At 43.4% G+C, this 23,038-nt stretch overlaps 1 protein-coding gene across 3 annotated transcripts in view; it reads left to right on the top strand.

Moving 5' to 3' along the window:
- rapgef4a (Rap guanine nucleotide exchange factor 4a) overlaps positions 1-23,038 on the top strand; it is a 122,292-nt gene that overhangs the window by 84,863 nt on the left and 14,391 nt on the right. For all 3 annotated transcript variants that reach the window (XM_061235011.1, XM_061235013.1, XM_061235012.1), the window contains 14 exons: positions 381-527; positions 6,785-6,900; positions 7,844-7,929; positions 8,594-8,672; positions 11,596-11,746; positions 13,098-13,186; positions 15,153-15,183; positions 16,656-16,734; positions 16,951-17,097; positions 17,917-18,014; positions 18,327-18,452; positions 18,567-18,745; positions 19,470-19,560; positions 19,829-19,879. In XM_061235011.1, the coding sequence (XP_061090995.1) occupies positions 381-527; positions 6,785-6,900; positions 7,844-7,929; positions 8,594-8,672; positions 11,596-11,746; positions 13,098-13,186; positions 15,153-15,183; positions 16,656-16,734; positions 16,951-17,097; positions 17,917-18,014; positions 18,327-18,452; positions 18,567-18,745; positions 19,470-19,560; positions 19,829-19,879 (1,470 nt within the window). The remainder of the gene's footprint in view (positions 1-380; positions 528-6,784; positions 6,901-7,843; positions 7,930-8,593; positions 8,673-11,595; positions 11,747-13,097; positions 13,187-15,152; positions 15,184-16,655; positions 16,735-16,950; positions 17,098-17,916; positions 18,015-18,326; positions 18,453-18,566; positions 18,746-19,469; positions 19,561-19,828; positions 19,880-23,038) is intronic.

Genomic DNA, 23,038 nt, shown 5'->3' with positions numbered 1-23,038 from the left:
GATAATAGTGGATAAATGAAAAGCGAATCCATTTATAAGGTTTTCACTTAGCCACATCTTTTCAAGGTTTGGACTTCTGAGATGGTACACATTTGTAGTTAGTAAGATGAAAATGGTTTGCCGCAGTATCCAAAGTTTAGCTTTATTCATTGTAATACAGCTTTAACATAATGTGAACAATCAGTTCTTAGAAAGAAAAAAAATAATGCAATAGGGTTTTTAAGAATCCTTCATCGCAAACCATCACCTTCTGACCTTGTTACTCACACTGTAGCCTATCACAGGTATCAATATGTATGAATTGGCTTTCATGATAGAGTTTGTATGGCATTAATGTACTGGCTATGTGACCAGATGGGCAGCTCTTCTCTCTCTTTTAGGGCGTTGTGTGCACGTTGCATGAGGGCGATGATTTTGGGAAACTGGCTCTGGTAAACGATGCCCCACGGGCTGCCTCCATCGTTCTGCGTGAGGACAACTGTCACTTCCTGCGGGTGGACAAGGAGGACTTCAACAGGATCCTGAGGGTGAGTCCACCAGGTCGCAACATCCATGGTATGGTTCTAGTAATTACTGCCACAAAATCCCTGGCCTCACCTCCAAACACCATGCTTTCTCCCAATTTGGTTGCCAATTGTACCCTGTTTATTTCAATCACCCATGTTTATTTGAGGAAACACCGTTATGACCCCGTCCCCCAGAAACCGGAAATAGATTGACATGCCTTGTTCAAGCCACATCGTCTCGAGCCCCGGGCCATGATTCCAAAGAGTTCAGGGTGCTTTTTGTATGCGCTGATCCTGCTGAGTGGCAGGACATTTATGGTGCTCCCTCATGTGCCGGACGTACTCTTGGCTTTTGCAGCACCGAGTGTTGCTCTATTCACCCAATAGATCAGTGGTCACCAACCCTGGTCCTGGAGAGCTTCTGGGTCTGCTGATTTTCATTGTTACTCTGCACTTATTAATTTGACAAGTCGATTACACAGTTAACTCGCCTCATCTGGTTACCTAGGTCTCAAAAGGTTGAGGATGAAGTCAATTGTCTGACAATACCAAATTGTCAATGCATACATTCTAGAAAAGACCTGAATACTGTGCAGTGAGCAGTCCTTGCTTCTCCACCATGGAATTGCCCTCTATGAGATTGCTGTGATCCACAGAAGCCAGTCAGTAAAGCTCTATAGGACCACATAAACTTCTCATCTTCTTAAGCACTGTACTGTACTGCACTGTAGTCCAAACTAGCTTTATTGACAAAGTTCCTCAATGCTGTGTTGCAGATGACTAATCAGTTTTATTCATTTGCTTTCTGAAACTGCTGCCATGTACAGTGGGCTCCAGAATTATTCCCACCCTTGATAAATAGCAAAAAAAATTATAGTTATTGACATAAGCTTTATTCTCCAACATGTGTAAAATATTGAGCTTTATTAATGATTCAATGGACACAACCGGCCAAAGTTTTACAATTATTGGCAGCCTTTGCGAACACCCCTGTCAAAGATGATAGCCAAGGGTATTTTCCTATAATTTGTGGTAAGGTTAGAGAGCACATTTGGAGGGATTCCTCAATGCAGAACTTTTAAGAATCATTGATATTCTTGGGTTTGCACTTCTGGACCCACCTCTTCAGTTCAGACCACAGAGTTTATAGAGCTTATAGTGCCCCTGGACCACTGGCAGCAAAACATCAATGATCCACCTCCATATTTGACATGACATGTTTCTCCTTGTATGCATTCTTGCCACCAAACATGGTGTGTATGGCCAAAACATTCAATTTTGGTCTGATCTGACCATCACACATAATGAAGTTTGGCAAACTGCAGATGCTTGGTTTTGTTTATTGTGCTCAGTGAGGACTGTCTTTGTAACATACTTTCAGAGTTTGTTGGTATGGAGGTGCCATTTTATGGTTCTTTTTGAGAATTGGTGACCCTAAGATTCAACCAATCTCTGCAATTCTTATACCTTGGGTTACTAATGGCCTCCCTCACCATTGTGTATTATGGCCCTTAGAGTGCTAACTGTGTGTGTTTAACCCTTTATTTATCTTTTTGTACCCATTACCAGACTTTTGATGGTGAATTCTGTCTCTTGACAGTCTTGTGGCTTTTCCCATGCTGATGGATGACACAGGGATTTTGCATGCTTGCTACATCATTTTTATACTCTAATTAAAAACGGGAAGTTTTTAAGTTTTAATATGCAATTTGTAGACGAGGGCATTTAAGAAACATGATGAAAGTATGAAATATTTTCATCCTTCAGTTTCGGAGAAGTAAGTATTTAAAATTTAACATCCTATTTTCAACCGGTTGAGAATGTTCTCCTCATAGCGTGACTATTTCTGCTTATGTTCATTTAGCTAGGTAGCTAATGTTAGCTAGCTAGCTAGTTGGCTTTCATAAGGTGACATTATTGATAATGTTAGCCAGCTAGTTTGCTTTCATAAGCATGTTATAGTTCTGCTTTTATCTTAACTTGCCTAGCAAGCAAGCAAAAATAATCATTGGAGTAGTCGGTGTCCTTACCTTAGCTATAGATAGTTGATATTCTAAGTTAGCTAGCTTGTGAAAATTCAGTCTCCCAAGATGTGCGCATGTCATGGAGGTAGCTATGGTAACAAACAACAATGTGTGGAAAGTGGGAGCATGGTCTGTCAATCATAGCTAATTGACAGGTCTCATTACCAGCCCATACAGTTTGTGTGAACCATACAGGCGACTCAGCTAGGGTTGATCTAGCCCCGGTCTACGTAGAGGTAGCACTACCACACCCACAGCTCACCTCTCCTGATCCACAGCCACCTTGACACAACTTCTGCTGCCTCGGTGGCCAACTTGATGGCCCTTCGCCTACTAGCCCCTGTGATGCCGAGCATGTTGTAGGCCTTGCTGAGGGACTGGCCTGCGAACCCTCTGCATCCCACCTCAATTGGCTCGCACCTCACTCGCCATCCATTGCTTCGGCATTCCTCCACCAGCTCAGCGTACTTCGCCCTCTTCCGTTGGCCTCCTGGATGCGGTCCTCCCAGGGAACAGTAAGTTCCAAGAAAATTACCTGCTTGGAGGCTTCTGAGATCAGCACCATGTCTGGCCTTTGTGTTGTTGTGGCAACAGTTTCTGGGAACTTCAGTAGCCTCCCCAGGAGGTGGTCCTGGCAGCAGATGTTGGCTTCTCACCAGCCCTGACGAAAGCGATGGTCTTCTTCACTGGGCGGAGGTGCTCGCAGTGGCTAATCCCGCTGCAGATGGTGTCCGCTATAACCTTCTGGACTAACTCTACCTTCAGCGATAGTGCCCCTTGCCCAGGGCTTTCAAACAGCAGCTGAGGATGTGCTCCAGGGTCCCTCTCTTCAGGCACAGAGGGCAAGCTGGTGACTCCACCTCCCCCCAGCAGAACAAGTTGGACGGGCTTGGTTGAACATCATAGCCTGGATTAAGAATTTTATTTGATGGGGTTGGGCTTTCCTAAACTCGGCCCATGAGAGCCCTGCGCTCCACTGCTTGCTCCCATCTTGTCCAGGCTTGTCCTGCTGCCGCATCCCAACCATCCTGCTGGCTCGCTCCTCCTCAATTGATACTTGGACCTCCTCCTGGATCAGCAACCTCCTGTCCTTCCCCTGCACCTTGTCGTAGCAAGGTGTTGTACTGCTACCCAGTACAGCCCTTCCCTGAGACACTGTGCCCACCAGCACCCTGTGCCTTAGCCGCGACTGAGCGACCTCCACGACTGCTGCCCTCCACTTCCATCCTGTCCTGACCTCGAAATAAGCCTGAGAGACTTCACAAGACTCTTGGTATTGCAGCACCTCCCTAGTACGGGTGACCATGAATTCTCCACTCCGGCTGCTGAAGGCGAGCTTCACCTTGTTGTTCTGCCCGTACAGGGCGATGCTGCTCAGGCTCTGAGGTAGTCCCAGCCACTTCCATAGCAACCTGCTGACCCTCCTCTCAGAGCCCTCAAATTTGGAGATTGGGACCTCATAGACCAAGAGGGGCACGAGAATCTGTGGGAGGATGCCATGTTGGTATATCCAGGCCTTAAACTTGCCAGGTAGACCTGACTTGTCCACTGCAGCTAGCCAGGCTTCCAGCACTTGGTTGGTCACTCCGATGGATGCTCTGTCTCTTACGCTGCAGTCAAACACGTTTCCCAAGCTCTTCACTGGTTTCTCAGTGATGGATGGTATCTGGGTGCTGCCAAGTGCGAAGCAGAACTTGTAGCTGGTCTTTCCGTTCTTTGGAACCAGGGATCTGGACTTCACTGGCTTGAAGCTCATATGAGCCCAGGTGATCAGCTCTTCAAGGCCCTTCAGGATCCACCTGCTCCCTGTGACAGATGTTGTTGTCATAGTCAGGTCATGCATAAAGGCCCTAATAGGTGGCTATCGGACACTGGACTACTGAGGGGCCCTCTGCACTGAACCTCAGCAGACTTCACCAGCCTGTTCATAGTGAGCGCAAAAAGGATCACTGAAATGGTACATCCCGTAATAATCCCCTTCTCAAGCTTGTGCCACTCTGAGGTTGTAGACCCAGCAGAGACTCTCAGACTGAAGCTGTTGTAGTAGTCCAGAATGAAGTCCCTGAACTTGCCTGGGATATAGTGCCAGTTCAGTTCCTCTTCGACCAGCTTGTGGGGTATGGACCTATAGGCGGTAGCAAAGGTCCAGCTACAGCACAACTAGCCCCCTTGTTCTCCCGGGCTTCCCTGATCAGCTGGGTGACCACGACTGTGTGCTCCAGACACCCTGGTACCTTCGGGATCCCTCCTTTTTGGACCTAGGTATCAATGTAGGAGTTCCTCAGGAGGTAATCTGTCAGGCGCCTGGCAACAGCACTGAAGATTATCTTTCCCTCAACACTGAGCAGCGAGATGGTTCTGAACTGATTGTGTTCTTTGACTCCTTTGGGATCCAAACCCCTTCCGCATATCTCCACTGATGAGCTACCTGGCCCCTCCTCCAGATCACCTTCAGGATCCTCCAGAGCCTGTGGAGTAACCTTGGACAGTTATTGTATACCTTGTAAGGTATCCCACTCGGTCGAGGGGCTGAGCTTTCTCTTGCCTTCTTGACCACCTCCTGGACCTCCTTCCAGCCGGGCTCCTTCCTGTTGAAGTCCAGAGTTGGTGCAGGTGGATTAATCAAGGACTTACAGTAGCCCAAATGTTGCTCTCTGGATTCATCACTGAAGGTGTCTCTGAGGTGGCGGTCAATCTCAGCTTTGGAGCAGGTGAGCTAGCCGCTTGTGCCCTAGCAGCTGTTTTGTGAACCCAAATGGGTTTGCTAGAAAGGCAGTTCGCTTCTTGGCCCTCTCCTTCCTCCGCCTCCTATGTCACTTGGCCTTCCTCAAGGTCATGAGCTTCTTGCGGAGGATGCTACGCAGCTCTGTGAGAGGTCCCCTCTCCTCCTCCCTCGCCTCCTTGAACTGCTGCCTCAATGTCTTCAGCTCCTGCCTGAGCTGATGGACCTTACTTGCGCTGTTGTTCATGGTGTAGGCGAGTTTCACTGCTCCCTTCTCCTCCAGCCTGAACCTGAACTGATGGTAGTCATTGTCCGGAGGTGTCGATCAGCTTCACCCTTTGCCGTTGCTTCCAGGATGGAATCGGTGTCCTCATCAAACTTCAGCCACTCCTTCTCCTTGCTAGCTTGGGGCTACTTGACCCGAGGATGTTCTGTTGCTCTGCGTGGGTCTGGGGCTTGTGTCACCTGGAGGTTCCGGGCACTGTGGGGTGACTCTGGGCCTGGCTCCTCCTGCGTCTCACCAGGGGTAGTTCCTGAGCGCTGTGACACTTGCACAAATTTCACCTTGGCCTGGTGGAACTAAATTAAGTAAACTTGTATTGCCAATATCACTTTGTTTACAGTAATTCTTAGGGCAAATTGAATTGATTGGACATAGTTTAGAAAGGCACTCACCTGTCTATATCAGGTCCTACAATTCACACTGCATTTCAGGACAAAACAAGCTAAGAAGTCCAAGGAACTCTCTGTAGTAAAATAAAAATTGTGGCAAGGCATACTGTACATCAGGGCAAGGGTAAAACATATTTCTAAAGCTTTGAGTGTTCCCAGGAGCACAGTGGCCTCAATAATTGTGAAATGGAATAAGTTTGGAATCTTCAGGACTGTTCCTAGAGTTGGCCATTGGAGGCCAAACTGTGTAGGGAAGGATGAATGCAGCCTAGTAAAGAGAGGTCCTTGAGGAAGACCTGCTCCAGAGTGCACACAACCCCACCAAAGCCCAGACTTAAACTCCATAGAACATTTGTGGAGAGACCTGAACATGGCAGTTCACAGACGCTTCTCATCCAATCTGACAGTGCTTGAGAGGATCTGCCAGGAATAATGGGATCAACTGCAAAATCCAGAGCTTGTAGAGTCTTACCCAAGAACACTGAAAGCTGTAATTGCTGTCAAAGGGGCTTCTACAATGTACTTCATACTTATGTACATAAATGCTATTTTTAGATTTTTAATGAATTTGCAAGAATTTCTAAAAACATGTTTTCTCTTTCATTGACATGGTTTATTGAGCATATGGGCAAAAATGGCAATTTTATACATTTAAAATGAAATCTACAACACAATAAAGTGTGCAAAAAGTACACTGTATTACATAAATAAACAATAAACTGTATGATGGCTTTTCCCTGGTGGAAATTATATCTCAGGATGATCAATAGGAGGGAAAATGTTTATGTTTTCTCTGATTATGGACCAGGACTTGCCTGGCTGTGTATTGGTGTGAATGACTGTGAGCAATGCTTCTGCAGGATGTGGAGGCAAACACAGTGCGTTTGAAGGAGCACGAGCAGGATGTGCTGGTTCTGGAGAAGAGCACTGCCAACAGCCGCAACTCCAGCCATGGGGCCACACCCTCCCACTTCAAGTACTGCAGCCTGTCACTTAAACTAAGGGGCCGATCCCACCAAATGCACTTTATCAGCTGGGGGTGCGCTTTTTATAATTCCCAATGGGCTTGAAGCGCTTTCCACGCTGCTTTTGCACACCAGGCACCAGGAACAAGCGCCCCACGTCAGTCATTCTTTTCTCTGCTCTCCAGTTGCATGAAAATAGCGGTGGGGTTTGTTTAGGTTGCATTGTAAACAAAGATGGAGGACAAGTTTGTTGCTATTTTGGCTGACACCGTTTCGGCCCATTCACATATGATTTCACAAAAGTTGTTTTGTGTTTCAACTCGTTTTGTCTCTCACTCTCCAAAATAGCAAAGCGAGTGCCCTCCACTTCTTTAACAGCACAACAAACTTTCAGGTGAAATCAGTTTGCCATTAATACCGTCAGAACATTGGGAAAATGATTGACAGGAGCTGAGTTTGGTTGCCTTGCAACAGCAGAAAAGACACGTCCAGCGATTTTTACAGAGTGGGCTTTATAAAATCATGTAGTGTGCCCTGCGTTTTCAAGCCGATAAAGCGCGTTCTGCCCGTTACTCAGCAAACATTAAATAGAACACTGGGGAACATTCTATTTTGATCTTCTTTCATATGTGGGATAAGGTTATAATGACAACACACCACAAACAATCTTAAAATGTGCTTAAGTGTAGCTTTTGCTATAATTGTTCATTCCTAACATGAAACTACGATTTCAATCTTAGATTTCCTAGTTAGCAGAAATGACAGTTTAGCTAATAAGTAGTAGGAAAAATATACATTATAAAAAACATTGTGAACAAATATCTGCTTTATGTGGCTGAATGCTGTTCATTGGCTTTTATGGTCTTGATGATGTTACACTAAGGAAGAAAAAAATGGCTTAACAATGACTGATTACCACAGTTATAGTGATGTGAATAATTTCTGGGATTACAGGTACACTGTGATGTCAGGAACACCAGAGAAGATCCTAGAACACTTTCTGGAGACTATGCGACTGGATTCCCACTTCACAGAGTCAGGTACTGGAATGCCCCGTTCTGATTTCAGCTGTCAGGCTGTTACTTGTTTCTTCTCATATGGTTATAGAATTCTATTATTTTACAGTGCAGAGATTACTAAAAGACACAACTCTCAGCTACAAATGCAATCATTCCTATTCCCATCGGCATCGCTTTAAAGTTTGATGGGTATCACGATTTGGTAACAGTAAGATCTGCTCAGTTGTGACCAAATGTGGTAAAGCAAAGAGCAGTGACGTATGTTTTTTGAAAAGTCCCTAACCCTGCCCCCAGAGCGCCCCACAGCCAAATAGTCAGCTCTCTGTGCTAACATTCAGCAACGACTTCTGATAATTACGCAAAAACATACATACTTACATGTCACATGGGAAATCGTTTTACAAACAGCTCAGAATAATAGCACTTTAAAAATGCATACTTTGATCAATATTATTACTTTTTTTTTTTTTTTTTATCACTATGGAAGACAAATTGAAAGCTCCAAGCTGGAATGTAATTTCTTTCATTAATGGTTGAGCCACAGCTGTATGTTATACTGACCTGTGTGCAAAGTGAGTTATGTGTCTCTTGAGGTCTCTGCTCTGTTACAAATTATGGAATCATACTGTGTCTGACTAAGGTCTTGCCCTAAGAAGGTGTGATGTGCCTCTTTCTGTTCCCACAGACCCTGCTCTGGATGACTTCATTCTTATGCACTGCATCTTCATACCCAATAGTCAGTTGTGTCCAATGCTCATGGCCCAATATCCTTACCACTCTCTTGCCTGTCACTGATTATCTATTAACTTAATTTTCTCTAAATGTTGTTTGTTCTTAATAATGAGGAGCATCAGTGGTCATTTTGTTTATTTCGGTTATTTTGTTTAAAAATATAGAAATTGTGGTTTGTGATAGGGCTAAAATACATAAGCTCTGGCATTTCTTCCTTCTTGCCTTTCAAAATATAAATAAATGGATGCAGAAATGCTAGCATGGTAAGGCCGAAACAGGATAGGGTAGGATAGGGAAGTGGGGTGTGGAAATGAACACTGCAGGCTGACCAGTAACTCCGGTCCTATCTGCCTATCAAAATCGAAATAAACCTTGCTAGTTTTCGAAGGTTTACCCGGCTCAAAGCAGGCGTGTAGCCAGTCCTCAATGGGGATCAGGGGCTTGTTTCATGGAAGTGATTTGCAAAGATTTTCACTTGCGGACCATAATATCTTATCGGAATGCATTAGACAAAAATTCATCCCTTGCGAATCAAAAATAAAACTGGGATGACAACAGACCTTTTTTTCCCCTCACAAATACACTGTTTCTTCTGATAGCCTGCTGTCTTTTCGTAGTGTTCTAGTCAGAAAATGTTTGCTGACACTCGTTGGGTTCATATACCAGGGATCATGGATCAGTTTGAATACATCAAAATGCTTGAAGAGATTATGTTGCCGTATGCCGTAGAGGAAATGCCCCTGAAATGGGTGTTTCAACAAGACAACGACCGCAAACACAGGAGTTAGCAAACAACATCTTGGTTCTAGACAAAAAGGATTGAGGTAATGGAGTGGCCAGCTCGATCCCCCAACCTCAACCCCATTGAAAACTTGTGGGGTGACATAAAAAATGCAGTTTCTGAAGCAAAACCCAAAAATTCACAGGAACTGTGGAATGTAGTTTGTTCATCCTGGGCTGACTTGCCTGTTTCTAGGTGCCAGAAGTTGGTTGACTCGATGCAACGCAGATGCGAAACAGTTATCAAAAACAATGGTTATGCAACTAAATATTAGTTCAGTAATTCAAAGTAAAGTTAAATCTTGAAAAATGTCTATTTTATGTCTAGTTTATACAGTTTGAAGAGAGTTTCAAGGGAAAAATGTCGACTGCCATTTTTTTGAACAGATTAATATTCCCTTTCTTTTTGGGCCACGGTGGTGCAACAGGCTAAGATGCAGCAGACTTGCGGTTGCAATTCGCTGCAGTTGCACACCGGGGACCGGGATTCGATTCTCGGTCCTGCCAAAAGCCAAGTTTGGCCGGCCCACGTGGAGCAGCATAATTGGCTCGCTGCTCCAGGGGGAGGGACTTGGCAGAGTTAGTAGATCACCACACAATAAAGCACCTCGGGCGCCTCAGAATCACGGTTACCAGCATGTGGCGAGACGGCTTGAAGAAGGCATGTCACTCTCGTAGGGCCGCCGAGGGACGGGGTGTGGGCGGTGTATCTAATACTAGCTCTAATTGAATTAGATGGGGTACAATTGGCTACCAAATTGGGAGAAAAAAATGAAAATAAAATGAAAAAAAATCATTAAAAAAAATATATATATATATTCCCTTTCTTTGCTTCCTGTAAAAGAATAACGCAGACTTGATAAAATTGGCTAATGCTTTGATTTGGAATTGAATGTGTAATGTTTCCACTACATTTGAAATATTGAACTAAAAGCTATTAAAAATATGGTTTGAAATGGGTGTTATTTTATGTAGGCCTATAATTCTCATTTAATCTAATTACAAGATGAATTCTTCTACCCCTCAGACACAAATGGGCAGCCCATGTAGAGCTTAGGAGTGTTAGGAGTGCACAAAAGTATGATACCAAACCATTGCTCCAAAAAGAGCAGGAGAAATCTATTGCGTCTCGCAGGTCATACACAGAATCCCATCAGTAAACAAATCAAAAGGGCTAAGTGAGAGTCGTAAGTTAAACAAAAATACGGTCATACACAAAGTCAAAGACGCAATGAAGAATTCACAAGTCTCACACAAAGGGGTTTGCAGAGCTAGTCTACAAAGAGCAATACAAACCAAGGCCTTTTCGGAAAAAAGAACCGCTTATGACAGAGGACAAAACACCAAACCATTGCTGTCTTGGGTCCTGCTTTCTGGCAGGCATTTTTAATAGATAGCAACACATTCTCCTATTCTGTCAGCCTTTGAGCACTTCTGCTGAAAAGTAGCAATTCTGTCAAACCAGCTTCTGTGGTATTTGCTGGCAACTGACATATTACTGGCTGGCCAATTACCCCTTACTTACTATTTCCCTTCAAATTGTTGCTGTTTTATGCTGTTGAAAATGGAACCTTTGGGCATGATTAGCATTATTTGCCTGCAGTTCAGATATGTGCGTGGGTGACAGCAGGTAACATTACTAGAATGGCAGTTGTATGCTAGTTAAACGGCAATCTTTCAACAACCATGCATATTTGGAATTTATGTAGAATTGTGATTTCATTCTATTCTATGACTGAAAGGGCTCCTAATTTATGTGACCTAGTTTTTGTTTAGCAAGTTTGATAACTAGGCATTATTCTGGTTAGAAATTATTAAAGTAGTTTGAAGTTGCCCATCACCATACCCATGGAAAAGGGCAAATGGTACCCTCACAAATGACACTGTCATTTTTATTACAGGTCGTAGATAAAGGCTGTATTTTAACAGAGTTGGAAAGAGGAATCATTTAGCCCATTTCTGATTACACTGGTTACACAATATCACGGGCGGAACACAAAAACACAAAGTCCAGCTGATAGCCACTAGAATTGGGGGAGATGAGATGACATTCAGATCAACATTTGCACTAGTAATAGAATAATAGAAGAGAGTTCATGTGAACTCTGGACACTGATAATGGACGACATTGGAATAGGGCATTTCATTGTGATTTCCTCCTTAACCATGGTGCACCTACCATGCTCAAGCATCCCAAGGCTCAGAGCAGGAGAAGCTGGACTACGCCCTGAACAACAAGCGACGCGTCATACGCCTGGTGCTGCAGTGGGCCTCCATCTACGGAGATCACCTCCAGGAGGAGGACAGTTCACTGGCCTTTCTCGAGGTCTGTCTGGCCCTTCACAGCCTTCTGTCCAAGTGTACTCACACACACACCATCCTCTCATAGAATTTAATCTTTTACATTTATCTTCTCATACGGTTTAATCTTTTACATCAATCAATAATTTGATAATTTTGATATTCATTTAATACGACTATAAATACAGAGTATACACACAACCCATCATCTCATACATTATTTAATCTGAGTCACGATTAATATAATATACATTTTACTAAAATGGACTATAAAGAAACAAAATATAATTGGCAGTTTTGGCAGACTATATTTGTTTTAGTTTAAGGGAATTTTACCCTTAACTTGTCCCATAAAATACCTTAGCTTTAAGTGAGTTGCTTATCACTATTTTAGTATTTAAGGATTTACTGAAGCATTTTCCTAAAGTATTTATTTCACTTAAGTATTCCCTTCTCATTCTTATGTTCTCATATTACACTGTGATCCCTTCTGTAAAGATAAAGAATTGCAATTAATGCAACAATCTTTTCATTTTACTTACATGACTGTTAAATCAGCTACAGTACTGGCACAAATTATGGATGGAGCAATTTCTTTCTTGGCATAATGAATGTAATAAATGTAATATCAACATGCAACAAATATGAAGACATAATTGCTGCTTGTATTAAACAAGCAAGAATCATTACACTTGAAATTATGTATTGGTTCATATACCAACATCGAGCAGCGAGCAGTCTTATGTATCTTGCTGTTAAGAGAGCTAAACAGCACAGTGATTCCAATATGCAGCAGTACTGCGTATGCAAGCCGCTGTACATGCATCTCCTTCTTAGCTAATATAATTTCATCCTGTTGTTAATGGGAAATTAAAACTTGCCCATAATAAACATTTAGGCAATGTTCTATTGAAATTCTCACAAGAAAATAATGTACAAATTCAAACAGATTTATCTTATTTATGACATTTGTTAGATTAGCCACAAAATAACATCTTGGGAGAAAGGAGTATCCTACTGTGTCCTCATCTTCCGTTGTAGTTGTATAGACTATGCAAATTGGCATTAAGCCCTAAGCAATATGCACAGATCTAAAAGGTAATGAGAAGAGTTAATTTGATTGGCTATGAATTGCACCACATCCACAGATATAGTCTTGCATAATCCATCCCATTTTCTACCTGCACCAAGCGCCTTGAGCTTTGTGCCCCTCGCTTCTTGTAATTCTGCGTATATACGCACTGCAAAGTTGATTCCAGAAAATAGAGCCCTTGGCATGCATGTAAAATAGTCATTATTCAGTGATAGTACTGGTCCCCTGGGGCCTGGTACTCTCTGCTTGTCTGTGAGTGATGGCTGGGTTTTCTGTGTTGCAGGAGTTCTATGTGTCTGTGTGCGATGACTCCAGGGTGATTTTGGCCCTGAAAGAGATGCTGCCAGAATTAGAGAAGATTGTTAAACAGAGGTATGCTAACAAAAAATATTGCCGTACTCGAGAGAAATGTTAGCCTTAGAATTAGCAAATGTAATTGGTGAAATAATGAAATATCCGTCAAGTTTATTTCTGCTTTGTATGTCTCAATTCTCCACCAAGAACGAAACTGCCAGGTACACATTACTGCCAAATACATTATAAAAATGATGTATTCAAAATGGAGAGGTAAAAAAGTGAAAGATTCACAATCAAGCGACTGAGACACTTGAGCAATCAGTTGCTGATGCAGCATGAAAGAAGCCCCGTATCTGAAATTAGGGGAATGCTTGTCTTCTTATGCCTGCAGTATAGGCTTGGCACAAAAGAAAATCACCTCAGCGCTCGTCCCAGTGCTACACAAATTCATTAATTCAATCCGCAATGAACAGGTGGTCACAACTACTACACTAGTAGAACCTTGAAAAGACTTTGTTAGCATGGGAAGCTAAGCTTGACTGAAACGTGGCTCTCACCAGAGAACACAGGCTGCCCTTTCCTCTGCCTCCTCTTTTTCCCACACACCCAGAACCTCTGGCAGAGGAGGTGGCACAGGTCTCCTAATCTCATCCTCATTGGGATCTAGTGTCTTCATCTCATCCTCATCCTTCTCTTTCTCCTCTTTTGAATTCCATGCGGTTTCTGTTACTTTCCTGTGCAAACTCTTTATTATTGTTGTTTATCGCCCCCCGGGTCCTCTGGGGAGCTCCTTGGATGAGATGGACATCCTCCTTAGCTCCTCACCAGTCAATCGCACTCCCCTGATCCTCCTGGGTGACTTCAGCCTCAACTCAGAGTCCACCCAGTCTACCTTTCTCTCCCTCCTTTCTTCTTTTGACCTTACCCTCACACTTTCCCCTCCCACCCACAAAGCAGGCAACCTTCTTGACCTCATCTTCACAAGGAGCTGCACAACGACCAACCTCTCTGTAACACCACTCCATATATCTGACCACTCCTTCATCTCTTTTTCTCTTCCACTCTCCTCTAACACCCATCCATCTCTCCCACCATCCACTGTCACCTGTCGGCGGAACCTACGCCACCTGTCTACCTCCACCCTCTCATCTACAATCCTCCCCTACCTACCATCCGCAGAGTCTTTCTCCCGACGATGCTGCTGCAACCCTCATGTCCTCCCTCTCATCTTCCTTTGACTCTCTGTGTCCCCTCACCACCAAACTAGCTTGGGCCTCCCCCCCCAAATCCCAAATCCCTCTCCTCTGTCCTCATCTTCCTTGACCTGTCGGCCGCCTTCGATACAGTTAACCATGAGATTCTGCTCTCATCGCTACCTGGGATGGGTGTCACAGGATCTGCACTTGCTTGGTTTTCCTCCTACCTCTCTGGTCGCTCCTACCAGGTGACGTGGGGGGGCTCAGTCTCTGACCCTCGCCCCCTACAAACTGGAGTCCCGCAGGGCTCAGTTCTTGGTCCTCTTCTCTTCTCGCTATACACCATGTCTCTTGGTTCTGTTATCTCTTCCCATGGCTTTTCTTACCACTCTTACGCCGATGACACCCAGCTCTTTATTTCCTTCCCCTCGATACCCAGGTCACCACACAGATCTCTGCCTGCTTGGCTGATATCTCTGCGTGGATGACTTCCCACCACCTGAAGCTTAACCTTGCCGAAACTGAGCTTCTCTACCTCCCTGCTAAGTCCTCTCCGACAATCGACCTCTCACTGACTGTTGAGGACTTTATAGTTTCCTCCTCCCATAAGGCAAAGAATCTTGGGGTGACTCTTGATAACTGCCTCACCCTGGCTGATAGATAATTCAATGCTGATTCATCATTTTTCGTACATATACACCTTTTTAGTACACTGAAGGTGCAAAAAAATATTTTGTAATGATCTGTACGTTCTGTGGATTATATCTTTCATGGTGTTTTTATTATTGTTTTATTTCCACACACATGTATTGAACAGTAAACACTGTATTTCTGTTCATTTCTAGCTCTGATGATGCAAAATCCTCACAAAAAAAGGTAAGATTAAATTCCTTTAGAAGACTTCTGTGTTCTTCAGATAAAATACTTATTTTCTAAAAAAAAAAAGATAAAAAAGAGTTTTGCAAAACATAATTTCAATTGTCACAGCAGAAGGATAGGACGTACAATTTCTGTTCTTTTGGCTCTGTACTCCAGCACATTGGATTTTAAATGAAGCAATGAGTATGAGGTTAAAGTGCAGACCCGATATGGATGTAAATACTCCGAAAACATGTTATGCGCTGGAGTACAGAGCCAAACGAAAATAAATTGTACCACTGTCCAAATTCTTACAGACTGCACTGTATATCTGATAGAGATACATCTGTATTATTGAGATTGACATACTAGGAATAACAGCATTGATCGGTACTTCAATAATGAATGAGGGGAAGTCAATGCAAATCTTTGCATATATTTGTATATATTTAATATTTAATCTAAATGGATAATCCTGCAGGTGCTGTAATAATAAATAAAACATGGCCAGCCACTATATTTTAAATGTAATTACATGCAACAGCATGCTTTTTTGTTTTTAGTATTTTCTTTTTCTCATTTTCTTTTTTGTCATGTCTTTCGTGGTGTATGCCTGAACAATGGAGAAGTGTTCTGTTCATGGGCAGTATATCTGGTTTTTTACTTATGTACTTGTAAATCGCTTGGATTAAAAGCATCTGCTAAATGACTAAAACATTTTTTAAATGTAGCAAAATCTAAATTAAACAGTGAAAAAATAGGTTTCGCCTAAAAATAATAATTTTTCCATTAATCCATTCTGTATATATGGAGAATGTGTATTCCCCTTATTCCCCAGATTTTGTGTCTGTGACGCTATGCATTGCTCCTCCAGTGCAACCTGAGTGTTGCAATGAAAACCAGATGTGCCAGCGTATAGGTTACTACGGTTGTTGGGACAACTATAGTGTGGATGGGGCTGGAGCAGAGGTGATCATGGGCTGTGATATAACACTGATTTCATGGAGAAACCTTCAGAGAGGTTGGAGATACTGTCTTCTATGAGTGTCTAGGATGCTCTTTTCTGGGAGTCATAGCTGGTCTCTACTGGGGTTCGCAGCTGGTCTCAACTGGGGGTCACAGCTGGTCTCTACTGGGGGTCACAGCTGGTCTCTACTGGGGATCGTAGCTGGTCTCTACTGGGGTCACAGCTGGTTTCTACTGGTAATCAAGACTGGTCTCTACCGGGAATCAAGGCTGGTCTCTACCGGGGTTCATAGCTGGTCTCTACTGGGGTTCATAGCTGGTCTTTATTGGGGATTATAGCTGGTCTCAATTGGGGATCACAGCTGATCTCTACTGGGCTTCACAGCAGGTCTCTACTGGGGGTCACAGCTGGTCTCTACTGGGAATCAAGGCTGGTCTCTAGCAGTTATGGCTTTGTTCTCTTCTGTAGTTTTCTCTCTCCTCTACCTGGTTGCAGCTCTAACACACCTCTTGTTTTATTGCAGCACAAAGTACTACTGCGGCAGTTTAGTATGGGCGATGAGCGGCTTCAGAAACGACAGCCAATCAAGAGCAATGATGAAAGTATGTTTGTACGGGGAATAACTGTCTCTCCTCCCGTTCATTTATTAACTTCATTGACAGTGTGTGGTGTTCATCATTACATACAGTAGTTGGAGTGTCTTGTTATGCATGCAGAAAAAAACCTTTCTCTCAGTGGTCCAGTGATATAATTTTAACAGTGTAACCCTAACCCTTGTATGTGTCCAGTCTCCTTACACCCTGTGTCCCGCTGTCCAGTACTGTTTAAGGTGTACTGCATAGACCACACTTACACCACCATCCGGGTACCAGTGGCAGCTTCAGTGAGAGAGGTAATCAGCGCTGTGGCTGACAAACTGGGGTCAGTGGAGGACCTCCTTCTGGTCCACTTGAGTTCTGCTGGAGGTGAGAATGACCACAGCTACATGCTAAAATAGAGCAAAGCGGGAATGAGAGAGAGACAAAGAGAGCCGTAATTACTTTACATTCAAGCACATGGACCATGATTGTCATATAACCATGAACTACCGATCAGTTTATTCGGAGGCTTGGAATGCATTTGTACAGTTCATAACATTCTAAGCCGTTCCACTGGTGCCCTTGTCCAGTGCGCGAGTATTACAATTTGTCTCCGTCTATACGACAGCGACCTCTGTGTCCATTGAAGCAGCCAGGTGTATTTAGCCAAGTGTAATCACAATAAAAATGTGTTATTTCTGAGATCACAATCACAAGTAACAAGTGTACTACAGTGTATGTTTTATTTTATTTTATTTATTTTTTGTTGTGCTTTTTTATTTTGTTTCTATGGGAATGTACATACTTAATAGTATACACTGTAAAGGTTGCTCTATAGTATCTACTGATACACTGTAATATAGAGGGAGACAATATTTATTTTACCTGAAAACTATTTGTGACTGCTGTGGCAACAAGAGCTCTGGAACCCCTCTATCATGTAACAATATCTGCCCCTCAGATTAGAGATAAGCTACAGGCTTCATGTAGGTTATTTTGAAAACAATATTTTACAGATTTTAACATTTGATACTTACTTTCTGTACTTAATTATTTATGTATATATAAATTAATGCATTTGCCTTTCTGTTTGATGTACATTTATTCGATAAAGACAGATTCTCACTGAAGCTGGGCTGTGTTGCTGAGCTAGTGCATGCATTGCCGTGTTATCACAAGGGGACACACTGTACCATTCTTTTACAGACAAGGTGGTGCTGAAGCCCAATGACATTTCAGTGTTCTCCACGCTTAGTATCAATGGACGCCTGTTTGCCTGCCCCAGGGACCAGATGGATTCACTGGTGTGTAAATGCCTCAAAAAAAATATCATATTACACTGCATGCTCAGCCAGAGTAAGGGGAATACTATGTAACATGATCATAAGCCAAACCATGAATGTGTCTAATTCCACTTTTACCTAAAACATTTTTCTAATTGCATTTTTTATCTTTCACCTAAACTAATATTTCAAGTGTTAGTTTAGCATGTTTTTTTTGTAATTTTCCATTAAAATGTATGAATTATGTTTTTTTTTTATCATTGTGTATAGAAATGTATCTAGCAGAATTGCACCAGGAAGCTAAATTAAATTGTACTATTAATTTTATATTAGACACCACTGCCTGAGCAAGAGGGGCCATCTCTGGGGACCATGGGAACTTTTGAGCTTATGAGTTCAAAAGACCTGGCCTATCAGATGACTGTTTACGACTGGGAACTCTTCAACTGCGTACATGAGGTTGGGCCCAGAATGCAAACTACTGTTGATAAATTATTGATCCTTGATGAAATATGTGACCAGCTCATTCCATCAGAATCTCGATACAATTTTATCACCTGCCTCCCTCCTCAGCATGAGCTGATATACCACACGTTCGGGCGGCAGAACTTCAAGAAAACTACAGCCAACCTGGACTTGTTCCTTCGGAGGTTTAATGAACTGCAGCTGTGGGTCGTCACAGAAGTGTGTCTGTGTGCCCAACTCAGCAAGCGTGTGCAACTGCTCAAGAAGTTCATCAAGATCGCAGCACAGTGAGTCACACCTCCCCATAGGCTTGGTTCCACACACAGCCCCTCCCACATGGCACACAACCACACCCACAGGAAACAGAGCCCCTCACACAGGCCACAGAGCCCCTCCCACAGGTCACAGCCACACCCTCAGGGCACACAGCCACACCCACAGGAAGCAGAGCCCCTCCCACAGGTCACACAGCCACACCCACAGGGCACAGAGCCCCTCCCACAGGGCACACAGCCCTTCCCACATGGCACACAGCCACACCCACAGGAAACCGAGCCCCTCCCACAGGTCACACAGCCACACCCACATGGCACAGAGCCCCTCCCACAGGTCACACAGCCACACCCACACCCACAGGGCACAGAGCCCCTCCCACAGGGCACACAGCCCCTCCCACATGGCACACAGCCACACCCACAGAAAACAGAGCCCCTCCCACAGGTCACACAGCCACACCCACACCCACAGGGCACAGAGCCCCTCCCACAGGGTACACAGCCTCTCCCACAGGTCACACAGCCACACCCACACCCACGGGGTACAGAGCCCCTCCCACAGGTCACACAGCCACACCCACAGGGCACAGAGCCCCTCCCACAGGGTACACAGCCTCTCCCACATGGCACACAGCCATACCCACAGGGCACACTCAATCACACACATACTCACACATAGCTCACACTTCCATCTCACACTTCAACCTGATCTGTGATTGTGGTTGTGTCTCTTCAGCTGTAAGGAAAATAAGAACCTGAACTCCTTCTTTGCCATCATCATGGGCATGGGTAACCCAGCTGTGAGCAGGCTGAGTCAGACTTGGGAGGTAGGTGTCCATACTGCGCCACTGTCACAACTGCTGCAAAACTAATTTACAACTTGTATTTGTCCGTGTTATTTACCATTGTCTACCATCATCACAGCCACATGCCACTCAAATGTACCTCTGTCACTCACTAATATTATATCCGTCTTTACACCATTGTTGTATATGGCTATTTACAGTACCATTCTCATATACTACACTGTATACTGTGAATGACTTTTCTTATGTTCTAGTATCTTCTGCTTTCTTCCCTCATTTTTGTTGGTAGAAACTTCCTAGCAAGTTCAAGAAGTTCTATGGGGAGTTTGAAAGTTTAATGGTGAGTAAGAAGTCAGCTCTAGCTTATCAGTTTTCCATAGTTGCATTCCCACACATTTCAAAAAGTAAACACACAGATACAGTTTTGTCCTCTGTCATAACCTGTTCTTTTTTCTGAAAAGGCCTTGGTTTGTATTGCTCTTTGTAGACTAGCTCTGCAAACCCCTTTGTGTGAGACTTGTGAATTCTTCATTGCGTCTTTGACTTTGTGTATGATCGTATTTTTGTTTAACTTACGACTCTCACTTAGCCCTTTTGATTTGTTTACTGATGGGATTCTGTGTATGACCTGCGAGATTTCTCCTGCTCTTTTTGGAGCAATGGTTTGGTATCATACTTTTGTGCACTGCAACACTCCTACGCTCTACATGGGCTGCCCATACATGTCTGAGGGGTAGATTAAATGAGAATTATAGGCCTACATAAAATAACACCCATTTCTACACAAAAGTGTGTTCGTTCTCAGTCGGTGCCTTGATGATTGTACACTATCAATTTCATCAAGGACTTTTTGGAGACCGTAGTTTCTTTGGCGCCTGTGTTGGGGCTTGGGAAACTGAATTAAATCAGTATTTACAGTTGTGTTCAAATAAATAGCAGTGCATTCAAAATATTTTTTAATAGCTTTTAGTTCAATATTTCAAATATAGTGGAAACATTACACATTACACAAATTTTATCAAGTCTGCATTATTCTTTTACAGGAAGCAAAGAACAGGAATATTAATCTGTTCAAAAAAATGGCAGTGTCAACATTTTTCTCTTCAAACTCTCTTCAAACTGTATAAACTGAAGACATTTTTCAAGATTTAACTTTACTTTAAATTACTGAACTAATATTTAGTTGCATATCCATAACCATCAAAACTGCATTTTTAATGTCACCCCACAAGTTTTCATTGGGGTTGAGGTTGGGGGATTGAGCTGGCCCACTCCATTAGCTCAATCCTTTTTGTCTGGAACCAAGATGTTGCTTGCTTACTCGTGTGTTTCGGGTTGTTGTCTTGTTGAAACACCCATTTCAGGGGCATTTCCTCTTCGGTATTTTGATGTATTCAAACTGATTCATGATCCCTGGTATACTAACCCAACACCGTAGTATGAAAAACATCCCCATACCATGATTTTTACACTAGCATGCTTCACAGTATACTGTGGCTTGAATTCAGTACCCGGGGGTCGTCTGACATACTGTCAATGACCACTAGACCCAAAAAGAACAATTTTACTCTCATCAGTCCACAGAATGTTACGCCATTTCTCTTTGGGCCAATCGATGTGTTCCTTGGCAAACTTTAACCGATTCTGCACATGCCCTTTTTTCAACAATGGTGCTTTACGGGGGCTTCTTGCTGATAGCTTAGCTTCGATCAAACGCCTTCTGACTGTAACAGCACTTACAGGAAATTGTAGATCATCTTTGATCTTTCTGGAGCTGATGAATGGCTGAATCTTTGCCATCCTGGCTATTCTTTGATCCGTTAAAACAGTAGTTGCTCGCTTTCTTCTGCTTGTATCGGGTTTTTGTTGCCATTTTAAAGCATTTGAGATCATTTTAGCTGAGCATCCTATAATTTCACTTCTTTATACACTTTCCCCTCTCCAATCAACTTCTTAATCAAATGATGTTGTTCCTCCGAACAATGATTGGAACGGCCCATTTTTCTTAGCAATTCAGAAGGAAATATATTTTATAACAATGTGTGAAACATTTACTTCCCTTCTTCCTTAATAAAGGACAATTAATTTTCACAAAATTAATGAATTCTCGAATTAAACTCCACACTGCTATTATTTTGAACACGCCCCTTTCAATAAATGAGTTAATTACTCAGAACAAGCAGCGTGCATGTCATGACAGTTGGGTCTGTTTTTTTTCTACTACACTACTACATCTACAAGTAAAATATTTCCCATGCAGAAATATCACTACTACTTATAACAGTTGTAAAACCCCACGCTAACCCAACGACGGAATTTAGCGAGGGCTGAAGTTATCAGCATGCTTGTCCTTCTGGTGTTGCTGAAGGAATGCTAATAGGTATTAGTAGTACCACTCTGCCTTCCACTCTTTACTGGTCCGGGCTGACCAAGAATCTCCACAATAGGGCCAATACATTCACATTGACTCCATTTTAGAATAATAATTTAGATTAGTTGTCCACATTTGGTGGATGTCTTATTCATAATTTTGACTTGATCGCTACGGGAATCCTGAACTGAGAAGAACTCTGAACAATCCTCTGCTGGTACCGCCGCATGTCACATCGCGCGGTATGTGCACGGCTCACGAACTGACTAGCTATCTGTAGTCATTACAGAGGTCGCAGGAATAGCTACTCTCGGGTATATCTGTTTACAGCCTAGGGACCCAAGCAGACCAACATAGCTACGGCTGTGCTCGACATGAATGAACTACCACGCGGAGGCGAGGGATTTACCATCATAGGTCTACGGGTGGTATACGCCGTGATACATTAAGCGTAAATATTCATCCTCCCTAGACCAGTTTGAGGGGGTAAACCAAGCATTCCTTGTATAACATTGAGTGTCAGTAAGCGAAACCACACAGATCAAGTTTTAACAGTTTATTTTACGAGGCAGGTTACATACGTAATTACACACTAGTTCCAAATCAAAAAACATTACAACGGAAACCAAATTACAGAGTGTTAAAAGTCATACCTGGTAATAAAAGCAACATACGGGAGTCTGGCTACAGACACCCTGTACATAGAAATTATGTGCATGGTGTGCACGGGAGAGACTGATTGCATCCTCCCAGATTGCTTAGTTTACTGTCCTTAAATCCAAAATCTGGCCTTTGATGTTAACCCTAAGAATGGGTCACCCATCTGGAATTTGGAGCCACGCCTCCCCAGGAAACACAGGGGGGTTCAGGCACATGGCTTTCACTGGGGCAGAGCTCCACACAGTTTCTCCCTGGTTCCTGGTTGGTATGATGTCCAGGGTGTCGTGAGCCATGGACCCCTTGCCGAGCTCAGACCTCACGTTCCCACGAGCAGTACCCCACGAGGAGGTGTCTCGGGGACGAACTCAAGTACTCCGAACGTTCTGGAGCCCTGGTAAGTTCTACTGAACTTCCAGCCCAGTCTCGAAGTGAAGGGTGTGATACAAATCTGGTATTCGATGTCCTGTA

The sequence above is a fragment of the Conger conger genome, chromosome 3 (assembly GCF_963514075.1).
Source record: "Conger conger chromosome 3, fConCon1.1, whole genome shotgun sequence".
Lineage (NCBI taxonomy): Eukaryota > Metazoa > Chordata > Actinopteri > Anguilliformes > Congridae > Conger > Conger conger.
This window is presented reverse-complemented; position numbering and strand designations above follow the sequence as displayed.